The 18247-nt window shown below is 43.6% G+C and overlaps 1 protein-coding gene across 1 annotated transcript in view; it reads left to right on the top strand.

Annotated features, from left to right (window-relative positions):
- Positions 1–18247, top strand: part of SHPRH (SNF2 histone linker PHD RING helicase) — a 331612-nt gene that overhangs the window by 187600 nt on the left and 125765 nt on the right. Inside the window, 3 exon segments of the mRNA XM_030194974.1 lie at positions 10871–10897; positions 10900–10950; positions 10952–11016. Of these exon segments, the coding sequence (XP_030050834.1) occupies positions 10871–10897; positions 10900–10950; positions 10952–11016 (143 nt within the window).

Here is an 18247-nt window from a genome sequence, read left to right as displayed (position 1 = left end):
CCCTAACTCTTCCTTTTCCTAAGGGATCCCACGTGCTTATCCCATGTTTTCTTAAATTCTGACACAGTCCTTGACTCCATGATCTCCATCGGGAGGCCATTCCACACTTCCACCACCCTTTCCATTAAATAATACTTTCTTAGATTCCTTCTAAGACTATTCCCTCTTAATTTAATTGTATGCCTCCTTGTTCTAGTTTTCCTTCAGTTGAAAAAGGCTCACTTCCTGTACATTAATGCTCTTAAGATATTTAAACGTCTCTATCATATCTCCTTTCTCTCTCCTCTCTTCCAGCATATACATGTTGAGGTTCATAAGCCTGTCCCTGTATGTTTTGTATTCAAGACCACTTAACAATTTTGTAGCCGCCCTCTGGACAGACTCCTTCCTGTTTATATCTTTCTGTAGGTGCGGTCTACAGAACTGCACACAGTACTCTAAATGAGGTCTCACCAGAGACTTATACAAGGGCACTATCACCTCTTTTTTCCTGTTGGTCATTCTTCTCCTAGTGCACCCAAGCATCCTTCTGGCTTTGACCATCACTTTTTCTACCTGTTTCGAAGCTTTAAGGTCATCAGACACAATCACTCCCAAGTCCCTCTCTTCCTTTGTACACAGAAACACTTCACCCCCTATATTGTACTGTTCCCTCGGATTCTTGTGACCCAAGTTCATGACCCTACATTTTTTAGCATTAAATCTTAGTTGCCAAATATCGGACCATTCCTCCAGTTTCGCTAGGTCCTTCCTCATGTCATTCACACCCTCTGGGGAGTCCACCCTAATAGAGTTTGGTATCATCTGCTAAGAGACAAACCTTACCAGACAGCCCTTCCACATTATCGTTCACAAAGACATTAAAAAGAGCTGGCCCGAGGACCTCATCCCTGTGGTACTCCAGTGAAACATCTCTTTCTTCAGAGCAAGCTCCATTTACCACTACCCTCTGTCTCCTTCCATTCAACCAATTTTTAACCTTGTCAGTTACTCTAGGTCCCATGCTGAGGGCACTCAATTTATTTATCAGTCACCTGTGCAGAATCATGTCAAAGGCTTTGCTGAAATCTACGTATACCACATCTAGTGCCTCTCCCACGCCCAACTGTTTGGTCACCTAGTCAAAGAAATCAATCAGATTTGTCTGACTTGACCTGCCTCTAGTGAAGCCACGCTGCCTCGTCCTGCATTCCATTCAGTTTGAGAAACCTCACAGTCCTCTGCTTTTGAATGGTTTTCATTAGTTTACTCACCACCAAAGTCAGACTGATTATATAATTATTTCACTCTTTCAGACTGACTCTATAATTCCCAACCTCCTCCTTACTTCCACTTTTGTGCAAGGGGACCACCTCCACCCTTCTCCATTCCTCCAGGACCACTCCAGTCTCTATGGAAGCATTGAAGAGATCAGTCAGCAGAGCCGCCAGAACATGTCTGAGTTCCTTGAGGGGCAAGACATTTTTCAGACATGTAAGTGGCAGGAGGAAGTGCCATAATAGCATTGTAAGGCTCAAAGCTAAGGGGGAGGAAAATGTAGAAACTGATAAGGATAAAGCTGAACTGCTTAACAGTTATTTCTGTTAAATATTCACGGATGAAAGGCCAGGAGTAGTGCTACAGAAAACAAATGCAAATGGGGATGGATGTATGGTAGACTGGGACTGATTCTCAGAACACTGTGTTCATGAGGAGCTAGCTAAACTAAAAGTAGACAAAGCAATGGGGCCTGATGGGATACATCCGAGGGTACTCAAGAAATTCGGAGATGTTCTGGCAGCTCTGCTGTCTGACCTCTTCAATGCTTCCTTAGAGTCTGGAGTGGTCCTGGAGGACTGGAGAAGTGCGGATGTGGTCCCTCTGCACAAGATTGGAAGTAAGGAGGAGGTTGGAAATTTACAGACCTGTCGGTTTGACCTCGGTGGTGAGTAAACCAATGGAAATGCTTCTAAAGCGGAGGATCATGAGGTTTCTTGTATCAAATGGACTGCAGGACCGGAGGCAGCATGACTTCACTAGAGGCAGGTCATGTCAGATGAATCTGATTGATTTCTTTGACTGAATGACCAAACAGTTGGACGTGGGAGGGGTGCTAGATGTGGTGTACTTGGGTTTTAGCAAACCCTTTGACACAGTTCCACACAGGTGACTAATTAATAAACTGAGTGCCCTCAATATGATACCTAAAGTGACTGACTGGGTTAAAAACTGGCTAAATGGGACAAGACAGAGGGTAGTAGTACATGGAGCTTGCTCTGAAGAAAGAGATGTTATTAGTGCTGAACCGCAGGGATCAGTCCTCGGGCCAGCTCTTTTTAACGTCTTTGTGAGTGCTGTTGCGAAAGGACTGTCTGGTAAGGTTTGTCTCTTTATGGATGATACTAAACTCTGTAATAGGGTGGACACCCCAGAGGATGTGGATAGTATGAGGAAGGATCTAGCAAAGCTTGAAGAATGATCCAAAAATTGGCAACTAAGATTTAATGCTAAGAAATGCAGGGTCATGCACTTGGGTTGCAAGAATCAAAGGGCACAAGTACAATATAGGGGTGAAGTGCTTCTATGTGCAAAAGAAGAGTAGAACTTAGGGGTAATTATGTCTGACTACCTTAAGGTGGCCAACCAGGTAGAAAAGGCTACGGTCAAAGCCAGAAAGATGCTTGGCTGCATAAGGAGAATGATGACTGCTTCAGGTACATCACACATGAAGCTGGGGTTGTTTCGCCTCTTTGCCAAATCTCAGATAAATTTCACAAAGATTGTGAATGGAGGAAACCTCTATTGAAGTTTGTCTTTACATTTAGCTCCTACTGATTTTTCTCTTATGTCATATGGCAGTTTTGATATAATCTTATTTATGCCCCAAGCTGTATCCAAGTAACACAGGCCAGGAAGGTTCGAATCAGCCTTGAGTGCTTCCAATTCCTGGAGGAGGTCTCCTAATCCCTGTAACTTGTTATCTTTATTTTGTAACCTTTGGGAAACCCCTTATTCTTGTCATCAATCCCTGTTGGATAGCTTCTGGACTGCCTTTACATTAGTCAAGTGTCTCCCACATTTCTTTCAGCCCTCTGGAGGGATCAAGCAAATATGCATCTGGTAAGCCCTGCACACTCTTGACTGACTCTGTTCTCAGCCATTTTATTATCAGGTTTATTTCTTGATCCGGGTTGGGCTTCTTAATTGCCATGGTGTCCTTAAAGTTAGATTTCCATCTTCTATACTTTTCAGAGGAGTCATTGAACTGGGCAAGCCCCATCGTCATCATCTTCTTGTTAGAGCTTCTCTCTCTGAAGTCTCTAGCACCAGATATCTATGGTTGGCTATGTGAAAGGGTTTGGCTGGAGTCGGGCATGAAATGTAGCTGGCCAGTTGGCTCTTGCTTTAATCACAGGATGTTTTGCTGGGGATAGCTGCTCAACTTTTGCCTGAGCCCAGTTCCTAGGTAGCACCAGAGTATGTTCTTGAAATACAGCGTTTCCAGATGCACTACCACTGGCTTTCCTGGAGCGAGAGCCAGTGGTAGTAGTGCATCCATGTGGATCACTGTGGTGGTGGTTCGTCTCTGTAGCATGCTTTGCCTTAGACTTGCTTGAATTAGATTCTGGTATAGAAGAATGTGCTTTCTCAGAATCTGATGACTCTTCTGAGTCAGACTGTGACTGTGTGCTTTTGTGAGCTAGGGTATGAGCCATCACATATTCTGCAATTCGCTGGACAGAATCTTCGTTGTTGATGTGGCTGAGCTGACTCTCCCCACCATCCTGCCTTGTGCCCTTTTGCAGGGCCGTGGCTTCGGCCTGCATGACAGCTGCTTCTTGTTCCTGCTGGATAAGTTTAAGGCGATGTCTAAGTCAGCCTTCCTGCATTCAGCAGCAACTTTTGCCCCTTCTTCTACTAATACTGCCTTTCTGTGTGCAGTGGCAGCCACTCCTCTTGCCTCTTCTTCAAATGCTGCCTTCCTGCGTGCAGTGGCAGCAGCTACTCTCGCCTCTTCTTTTTAAAGTTTCTCAAGTTGTATGGCTGCTTCTTGTTTACCATAGAGAGCTTTTGATTTGGCAGCCTCGGCCTTGGCTTGGTTCCAGAGAGCTGCTGCACTGGTTGCAGACTGATTGGAATGATTTGTTCTGTGTGATTTTAGATACCTAGAACTGTATCTGGAGTTGTCTGAATTCTGAGACTGATTTTCCTCTGGAGAGGGGCATCATGTGCTTCTCTGCCTTTTCATTTCTACTTCAGTTTCATACATCTCTCCAGCTTTTGTAGGCATATATAGTCTTCTGGATCTTTCTGACCCCTTCTCACTGTCCATATTGGTTTGTGCTGTACCCCCTGTGTCAGGCTGCTCAAGTACTTCAGAATCTGCCATAGCCTTGCACTAATAAAATAAACCCCTTTTATTTCTCTTTTTTTTTCTCTTAGAACAGCTTTGCAGAGTGAGCCTTGGCTTTATGCCAAATGGTACCTTGTAGAAACAGGTGGGGGTGAGGGTGGAAGAGAGGATGTAGGCAGTTCTCAGAGCAGCTTAATCAGGAAGCCCTAATATGGAAATTCTTTTCCTTCCATGTGTATCTTGCAGGTAGGGGGGGGGGGAGAGGTAGAGCTTCTTGCACTGTGCAAAACACCTGCTTCATCTAATTGATTATGCAGGTTTGCCTTTCTTTGCAGGGAAGTTGGCACCACACTCTCTGGAATGCTTATAAAATCTGTACAAATCCTTTGCTTATACACTTGAATGCAAGTTTTACAATTCTCATTTTATTCAAGCGGACCAACCGCTCACTGAAATTCACAAAGTAAAATTCCAAGGCATGAAATCTTCTTTTTTTTTTTTTTCTTTTTATAGCTTGCTAAACTTCCTCAGAGAAACTGTTTCCTTGAATGCACCAGAGCTGCCTTCTATATAACTCTCCAGCAGCAAGTGTTATCAGGCTTTTTACTTTGTCCACATTTCCACTCAAACTGATACCACCAGTACTTTAAGCAATGCAGTTTACTAGAACAAACTTTTATTTGCTCTGCTAGAGGTAGAGTTGAGGCTACAGAATTATTTAATTTTCACTTGAGGTCACATATTAGAAGCTTTTTAAGCAATGCACTTTTATAACTCTGCTCTTTCTTTCACATTGAGGAATGCTTGCACTTGTCCACTAAAATCTTTGTCAGCAGAATCCACTGAGTGACCAGTATTTTTCACTCCCCCTGAGGTTTTTACCATAGTGTCCAAGATTTTTCACTGGCAAAGTATACTGTAGGTTAAACAGCCAGCTTAAACTATCCCCAAGTAGAAGCTTACCAGTAGACTCTCAATTCTTTTTTCTTTTACCATTTATTTACAAACAAAATAAGGAATAATACAGAATTATCCATCACAATCATCAATCCCACAAAAAAAAAAAAAAAATATTGTAGCCCCCACATCAAGGGAACAAGCTAAATTGGTCAAAGCAGCAAACCAAAGAGAAAAAATCAATTGATTACACCAAGCAACATAATTACTTAGAACTGATATTATATTACTAGGAAAAAAGGCCCGTTTCTGAACGCAATGAAACGGGCACTAGCAAGGTTGTCTGAGTGAGTGTAGTGTGTCCTGTGCCATGGTGTCCCCTTGTGTCCAGATCGAGCAATGTGTTGTCTCCCCCTGGTCTCCCCTCCATATGTGTCTGTATGTTTCCTTTCACCCATATAGAGTGTCCCCCTCCCTGTCTGTGTGCCCTGTGAGTTGTAGGCCCTCCTCCCTGTCCCCTGTGAGTTGTAGGCGTCCCCTCTCTCCCTTTCTCTCCCTCTGCCTTTGATTTCCAGGGCCCCTCCCTCCCTCTCCCTCTGTGTCCTGTGATTTGCAGGCCTCCTCCCTCCGTCCCTCCGAGAACAGCACCCCCTTACCCCCCCCCCCCAGGTCGGTGGTAGCTCACTCCCCCCCAGCCCGAGGTCAGCACTCAGCACAATCTATATAAATACTTCTCACCTCCAACGTTCGCCACTCAGCCCCCGAGGTCGACGGAGCCAGCGCTTTAAAGTTATGTGAGCTGAGAGCAAGAGAAGCACAGTACAGCAGCGTCGCGTTCAGCTTTCCCCTTCTCTGTGAGCGAAACAGGAAATAAGGGCGGGACGCAGAGAGAGAAGGGGAAAGTTGAATGCGACGCTGCTGTACTGTGCTTCTCTTGCTGTCAGCTCGCATAACTTTAAAGCGCTGGTTCCGTCGACCTCGGGGGGTGAGTGGCGGCCTCCGGGGGAGGGGAGAAGCGATGTGAGCGACAGCTCTTGCTGTGAGGTCGCAGAATTTTGAAGCGCTGCCTCCGTGGACCTCGGGGGGTGAGTGGCGTCCTCCGGGGGGGGGGGAAGCGATGTGAGCGACGGCCGTGGGGGACTCGGGAGGGGGAGTGAGAGAGTAGTGGGTGCAGTGGCAAGTGGGAGGGAGTGGATAGAGAGGGTGGTGTGCACCTTTGAGTGGGGGTGCAGGTGAGAGAGGTGGACGGTGAGTGCAGGCAGGCAGCCGCAGCGGGGAGTTGGTTCCTCCGTGGCTCCGCCCTCGACGTCATGATGTTTGACGCGAGGGCGGGGCAGACAGTCATGGTGCCAGCTCGATCTACACCATGACAGAAGTGGAGGGGAAAAATGTGGCTTCGTTAGAACGTTGGGGTTGAGAATTATGTCCGGAAGGGGCGTGGCTGAGGGCGGGTCTATGAGTGAGGGTGAATGGTGGTGACAGCCTAGGAGGTGAGTGGTCCTGACAGCCTACCCTAGGAACAGTACATTCAGTGCTTCACTGAACATTGGAGGTGAGAATTATTTATATAGATTATTAAGTATAATGTAAGCCACATTGAGTCTCCAAAGATGTGGGAAAATGTGGGATACAAATGCAATAAATAAATAAATTTGTCCCACCAGCTAGCGAAATTTCATAGGAAAAACTTATTACACCTTATCTACTTTATCCTTAAGCGGTTTATTCAATAAAAAAAAGTTTCCAATTAAATAGGATCAAAAATTTAAAATGTTTATCCTTGTAATCCACCAAACACTTGCAAGAAACTTTAAAAAGAAAGTGGCACCAATTGTCAATACATTACTTTGTAATTGAAGAGTGAATTTGAGACATCAGGGAACAACATCACAGGCTGACCACAAAAAGGCAATTTTTTTTTAATAAGCTCTCAATACTGCCATCTTATTTTCCTATGAAGAATCAGTAATCAACAAGGTGGCTCTTTTAGCTATAACATCTTGGGAAGAATCAAAAAATGTAGAAACATCCAAACTATCAGGTGAATTAATTGCATCCATTCCATCTTCTTTTCCAACAATTTTAACACTTTTAGGTAAATAAAACACTCTCTCAGTTTTTAAAGAATCTAGATTAGGAAATTGCAGTATGTCTTCGAACACATTCTAAACAATTCAATAGGAGACAATTCACTGGGAAATTCAAAAGCCATAATTACAAGCTCTAGCTGATTTCTCATGCATTTCCAATTGCATATTTGTTGCATATGAATCATCAGATTATCTTTAGTAATTGCAGTAACAGCAGATTGGACAGTTTTCAACTGTGAATCAACTTTGATTCCTTGATGATCTAAATTCCCAAGTCTGTTATCAAGTTCACCTAATTTAACAGAAGCCATCTCAGAGAACCTAGCCAAAGAGGCAAGGTTATCCTGAAGGCTCTTTTCCATCCCAAAAACGGCAGATCCAATTTCAGATAAAGAAAAAGACTGATTAGATGGTAATGGTTCCTTAACAGGTGAAGAAATAAGTGTAGAAGAGACTGACATTTTTACTGGGTCGGGGACAGGTAGATAAACAAGAAGAGTGTTCCTGTGACCCCAAAGGGCCAACTGGAGATCCTCTGCCACCGTTTTTGCAGCAGCATTCAATTCAGCTGGTTGGAGGGGGGGGGGGTGTTCTACCACCCGATGACAGTGAGGCCAGAAAAGAAGAGTCATTACTAATAGTTTTATCAGAGGGAAGTTGATTAACATGTTGCAGATGCAAAGCCATTGGACCTGACACCATATCAACTGCTTCTGATGTTCCTACCAGTCAGCCTCCTGTACGCTTCCCCATGTTTAAAAAAGGGCAAAGTCCTTTGCTCATGCCCTTTCGGGCACATTCCCACAGCCACGCGGCTGCTTCCTGCGGAGGGGCGCAGATTTTTGTAGTGCAAAAGGCCTCTAGTGACATCAGGGGTCACTGCTGACTGCTCAGCACTCACTCTTCCCAACTCTGCCAGTTCCAGCTTCCGGCAGAGAGGTGTAGAGTTTTGTAGTGCAAAAGGCCACTGGTGACATCAGGGATCATTGCCTCCCGGAATGCCTGCTCACCGCTCATTACTCACTCTTCCCAGCTCTGCCGGTTCCAGCTTCCAGTGGAGGGGTGCAGAGTTTTGTAGCACAAAGTTCCCTGGTGATGTCAGGGATCACTGCCTCCCAGAATGCCTGCTCACCTGCTCAGCACTCACTCTTCCCTATTCTGCTGGTTCCAGACTCTCAGTTTTTAAGGAATCTTCTTTATTGTAAGACTGGGAATAACAAAGAAATCCAATTCAGTTCAGTTACTTAAACAGAATTGTTGCCTTCTGCACAGAGTCTGCATCTAGTACTCCATAGACAAGGAGTTGGCCAGAATCTCAGCCCAGCCAAGAGGAAAAGCTGTAAACTCTCAAAGGAAATAATAGGGAATAACTTGGGGAGATGGTGAAAAATCTTCATGGAATGACAGTAGATTAAGGAGGGATCAGTCCTAGAACAGCTGTTGATCACGAAGCATGCTAACAAATCTGGATTCTCTCACACAGCCCACAGTGGGAGAGAGGGAGGGCTGGCTCTAGCTCAGAGCTAACAGCCAATAAGGAAAGCTCACAAGGAGTTAGTCACAGGATACTGCAAATTAGGGAAACGCAGCCCTAAAACACAGTGCTATCTATACATAACAATGCAATTGAATACAGATAGTACTCACATTAAATATATATAACAGTATACCCTGTCTCCATGAATATGGGGGCGGAACACCCTGGGTGGGGGGAGGGAAGTGAGACCCACCCACAGGGGGAAGCTGTGGCAGTGAGCTCCAGCAGCCACGAGAAGAGCTTGTTGCTGGTCACTACCTAATTTATGTCGCTCTTGGGGGTGGACAGGGAAGGAGGGAAGAGATATAATAGACCTGGAGGAAGAGAAAGGGAGATATGTTGGATCTAGGGATGCGAGTGAGGTTGATTATCAGTTATTTGGGAAAGGAAGGGGGGATGGGATTTGATATACTTCCTTTCGTTGGTTACAATCAAAGCAGTTTACATAATTATACAGGTATTTATTTTGTTCCTGGGTTATGGAGGATTAAATGACTTTGTCCAGAGTCACAAGGAGCTGCAGTGAAAAATAAATTGTAAAAAATACCTCTAATTGTGTGATTAATCGTGTTTACAAATTTTAATTGAAATGCAGCCTATATGATAAATCCCCTCCCCCTTAGTATGTTCAGTTCTTGTGCATGACCCTCTTCTAATTGTGAAGTCCTCTTGCAGAGAATCAATGCAGTTCTTTTCTTTCCTTCCAGTATGTTTGCAGCTTAGGACTGTGACATGCTGCATCTAAATAATGGCATTTCAGCAGCTTACCTGGTGAGTTTTGTCTGGCCTGGGAATAAGCAGACAATAAATTTTCAGGAGGACATGAGCATTCTAGGCCTATCTACCACTAAGCCTAATCCAAAGCCTCACAGCTCCCCAGTATTTCCTGTAACCTGTTTGCTCTTCATGGAGAAGTACCTCTTGGTGCTCCTCTTTGATAAATCACCAGCCTTTTTTTAAAGCAACTTTGCATTATAAGTTCTTCACTTATGTACTTTAGACTGTATATTTCCCTCTTTTTCTCCAGCAGAAGAGTATTAAAACCTATATGGCCACTTTCAGGCTTGGATAGTCCTGCTCAACTTCAATTCTTTATTGAATTAATAGCTCAATGAGTGATACCATATACATGTCATAGCTTCTCACTCTCTTCTGATTGGGATGTTTATAGTGGGAACACCTGCATTTGGATTTCAGCACATTTACAGTAATACAGCACCTGCCACACTAGTTCTGGTAATTTTTGTGCATCTAAGAAAAATCTAAGTGATCAGGCATAGAAATCTAAATTTCATATGATAAAACTGAAAACATTAGCAGGGATGTTGCAGTGAAAAAGCTAGTAAGCTCCTCCTTTCCATCATTTCTTCTACAAGGTATGATCTAAAGGCCCCAAAATAAAGTTAACGTGAAAAAAAAAAACAGCACACCACTATATTCATATCTTGCTCAAAAACAGGTGAGACCATCATTGAAAAAAAGAATAATATAGTTTTAAAAGCTAGTGTGCATCACTGTTTATCAATATTTCTTATCTAGTTCAATAAAAAGTATTTCTACCTCCAGAGAATCTAGTTTCCTATCTGCTGCTTCTGTAAAGATGCATGAGGTTTTTGAATAATTTATTTTCAAACAAATACCAGTGGACAGTGCCAGTTAGGGCCTCAAGGAATAATAAATTAAGAAAGGGAAGATAGCACGATTCTGTTACATTGTAGAGGGCTCAGAGTAATGCTCACTTTTGACTTTTTTTTGGAATACTGAATATTTCCTTTACTCTGTTATCTATTTGAGCTCCAGAAAAACATTTCTAAGCTTTGCATTCTGTTGCCATTTTTTTGTCCAGATTATACCTATAAAATAGCATCTGCAACTGTACAAGGGGGAAAAAGTACCCAGAAAAAAAATATGAAGGGGAAAAAATTGCACTTGTCTTTTTAAAGTCCCAGAGGAAGAACCTGTCTGTTTACTGTTCTTATGATATGATGTGTTTTTGTTTGTGTCTACAAACAGGTGCATTCTGGTTCCCCCTGGTGGTTGGAGATGTAATCCAGCAAGCAATAGAGTATGCCATCGAGGAGGAGCTAGTCAACACGTGTTCAGAATGAGATCTCAACTCGCTACAAGCAACAGACCAATAAGCTTTCCATGGCAGAGAAGTAAGACACCTGTAGCTAAATGGCAGTATGGTACCATCACACAGTGAATGTGCTGCTTCAGGAGTTATTACTTGATACCAGCAAATGAAGTCGGAATTCATAATCGTTTTCTTCTTCAAAACACTCAGACCATATTTTACACTTTAAAAATATTTTTCAGTCAGGAGAAATGATAACTAGGTGTGGGTTATGATAATTTGGGTTTTGTTACATAAGTTTCTGTGGAATAGGATACTTTGTTGAAAAAGCCAATATCATCATCTTATTCCTGTGTTCCCCTCAGAGTGCTCTTATTTTTAGAATAATTCTTTTAAATGGACGTTCTCACACGAGAAACTGAATGTGGTTAATTTTCTTAAAGGAAAGAATTATTTATCTGAGAAGAAGCAGATAAAAGTCTTCAAAAACAGTGACTTCTTTCAATGCAGCATGGTACAGTAGGAAGAGATTAACTTCTAACTTTTTGGAGTTCTTTTCTAGTTCATCCGATTGCATTGTGTGGGAGCGTCCTCATTACCACATCAGTTTGGGGGGTTTTTGCCATAGAGCCCAAGAGATGTCTCCTCACCTAGTGCTATCATCTGTCTTTTCTTGCTGCCATGAGTATTTTTCATGTGCATCAGCTCAGTACCTACATTTAATCTTTCTCTTACTCTCCTACGCAGGATCTGAGTAGTTGTTAAATTTCTTTTCATTTTCTGTATGACCATAGCCTACACCATATTGGTGTATCGAAGATGCTGGTCAGAGTCTTTGATCATCAAGACATTTCTTTCATCACGACCCTTATTCCTTCAGTGTCTCAAAGAAAGGGAGCATTCTACAGCTTCAAGACATGTGGGCAGTGAGCTATAATCCTATCGGTGACCTGATACTCATAATTGATGGCTGGCATGCCTGTGGTTTGAGCACCCAATCCTTAACGTGCCATAAGGTAAGCTTATATCAACTAAACTTTTTGTAGTTGTAAAGCCTAGAAAACAATCTGTTCAGTTCGAGTAAGATCAGTCCAGAAGATTGGCACAACCACAGGAATTGCATGGACGCATGGGATGCATCGGTGTTGAGGGACATTGGTCATCATTGAGATTGAGCATAGATAGGGAGCCACCTGGGACTGCCCACGGAGAAAATAATACCCGAAGCATTTGAAGGATTCAGACACTTCAGTTCCAGTATCAAAGGACACTGATGCTGTACATTGAGAAAAAGTGAGAAAGCATTGGCATCTATCCTCAACTTAGTTTGGTGCTGGGAGCATTAATATTCGTGGCTGCCATTGCTCCACCTAAATGTATCCATGTGTAAGAACCACTCATTGTCCTCCATGCCAGGAGAGGTGCATCAGCCTCCAAGGATCTTAGATCACACTAGTAGTTCTCTGCAAGTGACCCAAAGGCAACTCCAATCCTGTTATGACCCATGGTTCTTTGATCCTGGCAGCTCTTGAGAATTTGGAGAAGAGAACTGAGAATATGCTGTGCTGATGTCTGCTTCAATTCCTTTCATCAGCACCAATAGCATCAACCTTGATGCAAATCCTAGGGCAATCCATTTTAAAGAATTGTGCTCTGCCTGGAGCCGCAGTATTGACACAAAAGCATGGAAGTGCAATGGCTTCAGACCTGCTAAGGTGCCCTGTGTGGAACTCTACCCATGGTCTCTTCAACCCAACCTCCTCATCTAGGATGTATTCAAGTGGGGCATCAAGGAAACCCTTCAGTCTACCAAAGAGGCTTAATCCTCTTTCACTTTGATCCCATTTTCATCCACAGAGTCCTCACTCTCATCCCAGACTACCAAAGGTCAGAAGTCCATTCAGACAAAGTCGGAGACCAGAACTCCAATATCCGTGCTTGAGAGCCTTCCACTAGAGTGAAATCTTTGGCTTTATGTAAGCCGTTGGCCTACCATAACCTTGGATTAATGAATTCAATGTAAATCACCTGGATGAGTGTGCAGTATATCAAATAAATAAAATTGGAAACTTGGATTCTCAGTATAGTTTGAAAAGGATGCAAGTTAAGATCATTGGATACCCAACCAAATTTCTCACCAATATTTATTTTGATCAAGCTCTTAGCATCATGAAATGCTTTTAAAGTTAACCCCCAAGAAGAAGATGCCAATGCTGCAGAGCAGGCTATGGGATCATTTCCTGGAGGCTAGACTAGTAATGGGAGCTAGCAGAGCTGCCCGAGGTGGGTGTAGATTGTGGAAGCCCAGTCTGAGGGGGCAGAGAGACAAACAAAAGTGCTGAGCACTGTTAGAGTGGGGTCTTTGTTTGCCCAGTTCTCACCAAGACCCTGAGCACCGAGGAGGAATTCCAGATGTAGGGAAGTAGATCTTGGTCTCTGCTGGCTAAGTTCAGCCTCTGCTGAGGAGCAGAGGAGATCCATAATCTGTTTCACTGAACAGGGAACTGTGAGAGGAGGAAGGAGTGCCTGGCGGGAAGAGACACCCCAGGTGGGAGGGGAGTGGGCGCTGAGGAGCCCCACTCCCAGCAGGACTTTGTCCAGCATCAGTCAGGACCACTGGTCTGGGATGGGATGGACATTGAATAGAGCTTATCCGGATGTGACTGTTTACTATTTTTTCTTTTCCTTTCCTTTCTGTGTACAAATTATATATTGTTGATGAAGATACTGTTTAATTGTTTTTGGATGTTTGTTGGACTATTAAAGAGTTTGAAGTTCTTCAGATATAACTACTTGATTTGGTTAAAGCATTGATCTTCAGAGCAAGGTGAGAATACCCTCTGGCCTACGAAGATCAACCCAACCCCAGCCTGTGCCCTAATCAATCCAATTTGATTTTTTGTGAATCTTGGTCCAAATACCTGTGCCAAAGAGCTTAGATGGTCCCGCCAGACAGTCACATGTGGGACCAGGGTTGTAAAAGGAGCTGTCCTTCCTTTTGGACCAATATTGTTCATTCATCCAGGGAGAGAGGGCGGCAATTTTATTCCTAGTACTTAAGATCTAAAAAAAAAAAAGGGGAGATTCTTATCTTATGAGAAATCTCAAGGCTTAGGTGGTAAGATTAGGGAACAATTCAAGATACTTTCCCCGGGCACCTTAAAGTAGACTGACTGTGAATTTTGGAAGTGTGAAGGAGTAGCCTAATGGTTACTGCAGTGGCCTGAGAACAGAGGAAACTGGGGTTGATTCTCACTGTAGCTCCTTGTGACTCTGGGCAAATCACCTAACTCTCCATGGTCCCATGTACAAAATAATTCCCTGTCTACAATATATAAACTGCCTTTATTGTAGCCACAGAGAGGCGATATACCAAATCCCTTCCCTTACCCTATGGAGAGATAAGTCACAGGATATATCTCAGATTTTTAAAAGGAAAACATCATTTCACTATTGTACCCTTCCTTTGGCATTGTGTCAGCACTATGAGTCCTCACAAAATATCTAGCAGTGGCAATAGCATACCTGGGCAGATAGGAGTGAACATGTTTCCCTTCTAGGACAACTGTTGATCAAGAAAACTGAGAATGGGTGCCACAGGATCAATGAGCACACCACTGGGTGTTGGAGTTACTATGGTTCATCATAAATTATTCTATCTCCTCAGCTGGAAGAGTTCTGCTAGACACAGCTTAGCAAAAAAGTTTGTCTTCCACAGGAAAGGATCAGTAGCATGGTTTCGTTGTGGGAGAAATGTACAGGAATCAGCAGATATCAGCATGGCACATGTTGAATATTTTTGCTGTAGGGCCTCAGCTATGCATATAGGTCTCTTTGCATACCTGCATTTGAGACTAGCTTAATGAACCCTATAGTCACAGTGGAATTAAGCCACTCAGCTTATGAGATGCTAACCAAATAATTCCTGTCTTGACTGCTGAGTGATTCAAATCTGACCAAAAGTATCCGATTCAAAATATTTTCAATGCAAGTTATCCCACAACCATGGATGCATCCAAACTGGGCAAGGGAAACTCATGAAATACATGGTACACACAGGTCCTGTGATCCATTTGGAAGAAGCTTCACCAGATAAACTTTCCTATAGCTAAGGGCAATGTGGAATGTGCTAAGGGTTTTCAGAGATCAGTTGACCAACAAAACAATCCTAGTATATATGGACAATCAGGTAGCAATAGTTTACATTAGTAAGCAGGGAGGAACAATATTGTATCTTCTGTGTCAAGACCCTGTCAGGTCCTATGTCTTGGGCCATCTTCCACAGAATGACTTCCATGTCCACAATACCTGGCAGGGACAAACTGAGTTGAATCCTACAATTACGTGTGTGTGGTCTATCAACAGAAGAATTTGAGGAACTTAAAGGAACTTGAACATGAAGGTGTATGTAAATATCTAGGAGTGGAGGAAGGATAAACTGTCAACAGAAATCACAGAGAGAAAAATTAGTAAAGAATTTTATCGGAACGAAAACTGATATTAAAGAGTACATTCACAGAATAAGACATGGGCTATTAATCAACTGGCACCTCCTGCACTCTTATTTTTTGGTATTGTAGACTGGCCTCTTAAAGAACTTGAAAAATTAGATCTGCAAACGAAAATACTCTTCCATGCCCATGAGTCATCTGTAACAATCAGTGTATGTCTAGACTGTACATTCCTAGATCTGAAGGATGGGTTGTGTCTCATCGAAATAGATTACACCTATTGTTATGATTGGGGTCAGAACCCCTCTCAAACTTACCTCTTTCCTGGGGGTCAGCTTCTTAGCTGGCTTCTGTTTTTTTTTTGCTGGCCTGTCTGAGCTGGCTCTGTGTCTCTGTGCTGACAGCTTCCAGCAGCATGGGGTTAATTGTTTCTCTTTACTACAGCTGTGGGGGGGGGGGGGGGGGGGGGGTGTGGGGACTGAGTTAGCTCTACCTCTCTTTGGGTTGTACTGGCTTCAAGTGCTTCATGGTGTTGCATTGGTGTGGTTGGGCCTCTCTGGGTCAGTGTGCTGTTGCCTGGGTCTAGGGAGTGTGACATCATCAGGGAGGCCTTGATAAGGAAGTGGTGTTGTTTCCTTCAGAGCCTTTGCAACAGTTGTGTTTGCTTTAGGTAGGGTGGTGCAGTGTGCACTTCTGACTTGTGTCTAGTTTCCCTGCTTGCTTTTTGCTAAGGGGCCAGGTTAGTGTTAGTGCAGTATGCACTGGTGACTGTGTGTTTAGCTTTCCTGCTTTTCCCTTATGGTTCCCCTGCTTTTTCCCTCTTGGTTTTGGAAGCATTGCTGTGTGTAGGGCTTTGGAAGCTCTGTTGCTGTTAGAAGTACTTCAGGGTTTGGTGTTGTTAGGAACACTGCAGAGTTTGCTGTTAGAAGTACTTCTGGTGTTTGTGCTATTGGGAGCATTGCAGTCTTTGCTGTTGGTGTTTGGTGATTTAGAATCACTTTTGGCTTATGTGTTAGCTTCCCTGCTTTTTCCTTGTGGCTCCCCTGCCATCCCTTTAAATGCTAGGAGCGCTTCTGGTTGCTTGCCAGAGTAGTGCTTAGGAAGCTCCTTGTTAGTTTTGTATCTAGCTTGCTAGAGCAGTGCTTAGGTAGCTTGTTAGTTTTGTGTTTAGCTTATTAGTGTAGAGCTCTGCTTGTAGCTTGGGGCTTAGTAGCACCTGTGTTAGCTTTGTGTTTAGTTCCCTGCTCTGTTAGTTTAGGGCTTAGGAAGTCCCTTTCTTGAGCACGGCTTAGGAGCTCCTGTTTAGTATAGGGCTTAGGAAGTCCTTTTGTCAGTTTACTGTTAGGAACACTCTGCTGGTTTAGGGCTGGGAGCACATAGATCAGTTTTAGGTTTAGGAGCACTTCTGTTTCCAGTCCTGGTCACTGTGTCATCCAGTATCCAGTAAGTCCTGCGGCTACTCGAACCCAGGAGCTCAACTCCTGGGGGCTTAGTAGCTAAGTGCAGGTGAAGCTGTGTGGACCAGTCCGGTGTGCTCCAGTCCGGTGTTCCAGTCCTGTGTCCTACAGTCCCGGGGGATTCCAGTCCCAGTGTTCCAGTCCGGGGGGTTCCAGTCCTGTGTCCTCCAGTCCGTGGAATTCCAGTCCAGTGTTCCAGTCCATGTGTTCCGGCTCGCTGGGCGGTGCCTGCAGTCCCTGCCGGTGTCGGTGTGCTTGCCCAGCGTTGGTTGGTGGGTTTTGCCTGCTGCTGTCGCTCCTCGTCAGCAGCCCAAGGGCTTACGTTTGCTCCAGAGCCCTGCCCCGCGGGCTCTGAACCTGAGAACCTGACACCTATCATGCTGCTATAATATGTCTCCAGGCTTACCTAAAGGGCATCATTAGATCCCATTGCACAAAAGCTGTTGAAATATGAAAGAAAGCTTCCAGAATCCAGTTCCATTATTAAATTTGGACAAGCATTCCAATGAGTAGAAGAAATGGTTGAAAATCCATTGATAGCAAAAGGGAAGGAAGCAATAGAATTTTGAAAGGAAGAGAAACTCTTCATGGAATTGAATCAGCAGGGAAAAACAATAATTGATAAATGCATAAGTACAGTGGGAAATATAAATATTACTCCATGAACCATTCGTGGATCAACATCGTACACATGAATGGTTAAGGAGGGGTGAATTGAAGCCTAAGGATAAGCAATTGAATAGTTGCAGCTAGGACACGCGAATTATGGATGAAATTGTTTAGAGCAAGCATTGAAAAAACTGGTGCAACAGACATCTGTAGATTCTGTAAGAAAGAGGTAGAAACAGTTCCTCATCACATGCCTGGCTGCGAAGTGCTGATGGTGGAAACTTTTACAGAAAGGGACAACACGGTGGCATGTCTTGTTCATTGGAAACTCTGTAAGCATTACAACATCAGTGTACCAGAAAGCATTGGGATACATGACTCTTAAGAGAACTGTGGAACGTGAAGAGATTGCGATCACCTGGACATCCCTATCCTGACTGACAAAAAGCTGGATGCAAGAAAACTGGATATAGTGGTAAAAGAGAACATAGTAAGTGACGGCAGATAAAGACCTGTACGGTCCATCCAGTCTGCCAACAAAATAAACTCATTTACTTGATATGTGATACTTTATATGGATACCTGAGTTTGATTTGTCCTTGCCATTCTCAGGGCACAGACTGTATTAGTCTGCCGATCCACTCTTGTACTAAAAGTTCTGAAGCTAACATCGAAGCCCCTTAAAATTTACACTCGAGCTCATCCTTATCTATTCAGTCACTATCAGAGAAAAGTACCAGAATGGCATTAATTATAGAGGTGTCAGTCCCAAGTGATTATATTCCATTACCCTGGC

The sequence above is a fragment of the Microcaecilia unicolor genome, chromosome 3, assembly GCF_901765095.1.
Source record: "Microcaecilia unicolor chromosome 3, aMicUni1.1, whole genome shotgun sequence".
Classification (NCBI taxonomy): domain Eukaryota; kingdom Metazoa; phylum Chordata; class Amphibia; order Gymnophiona; family Siphonopidae; genus Microcaecilia; species Microcaecilia unicolor.
This window is presented reverse-complemented; position numbering and strand designations above follow the sequence as displayed.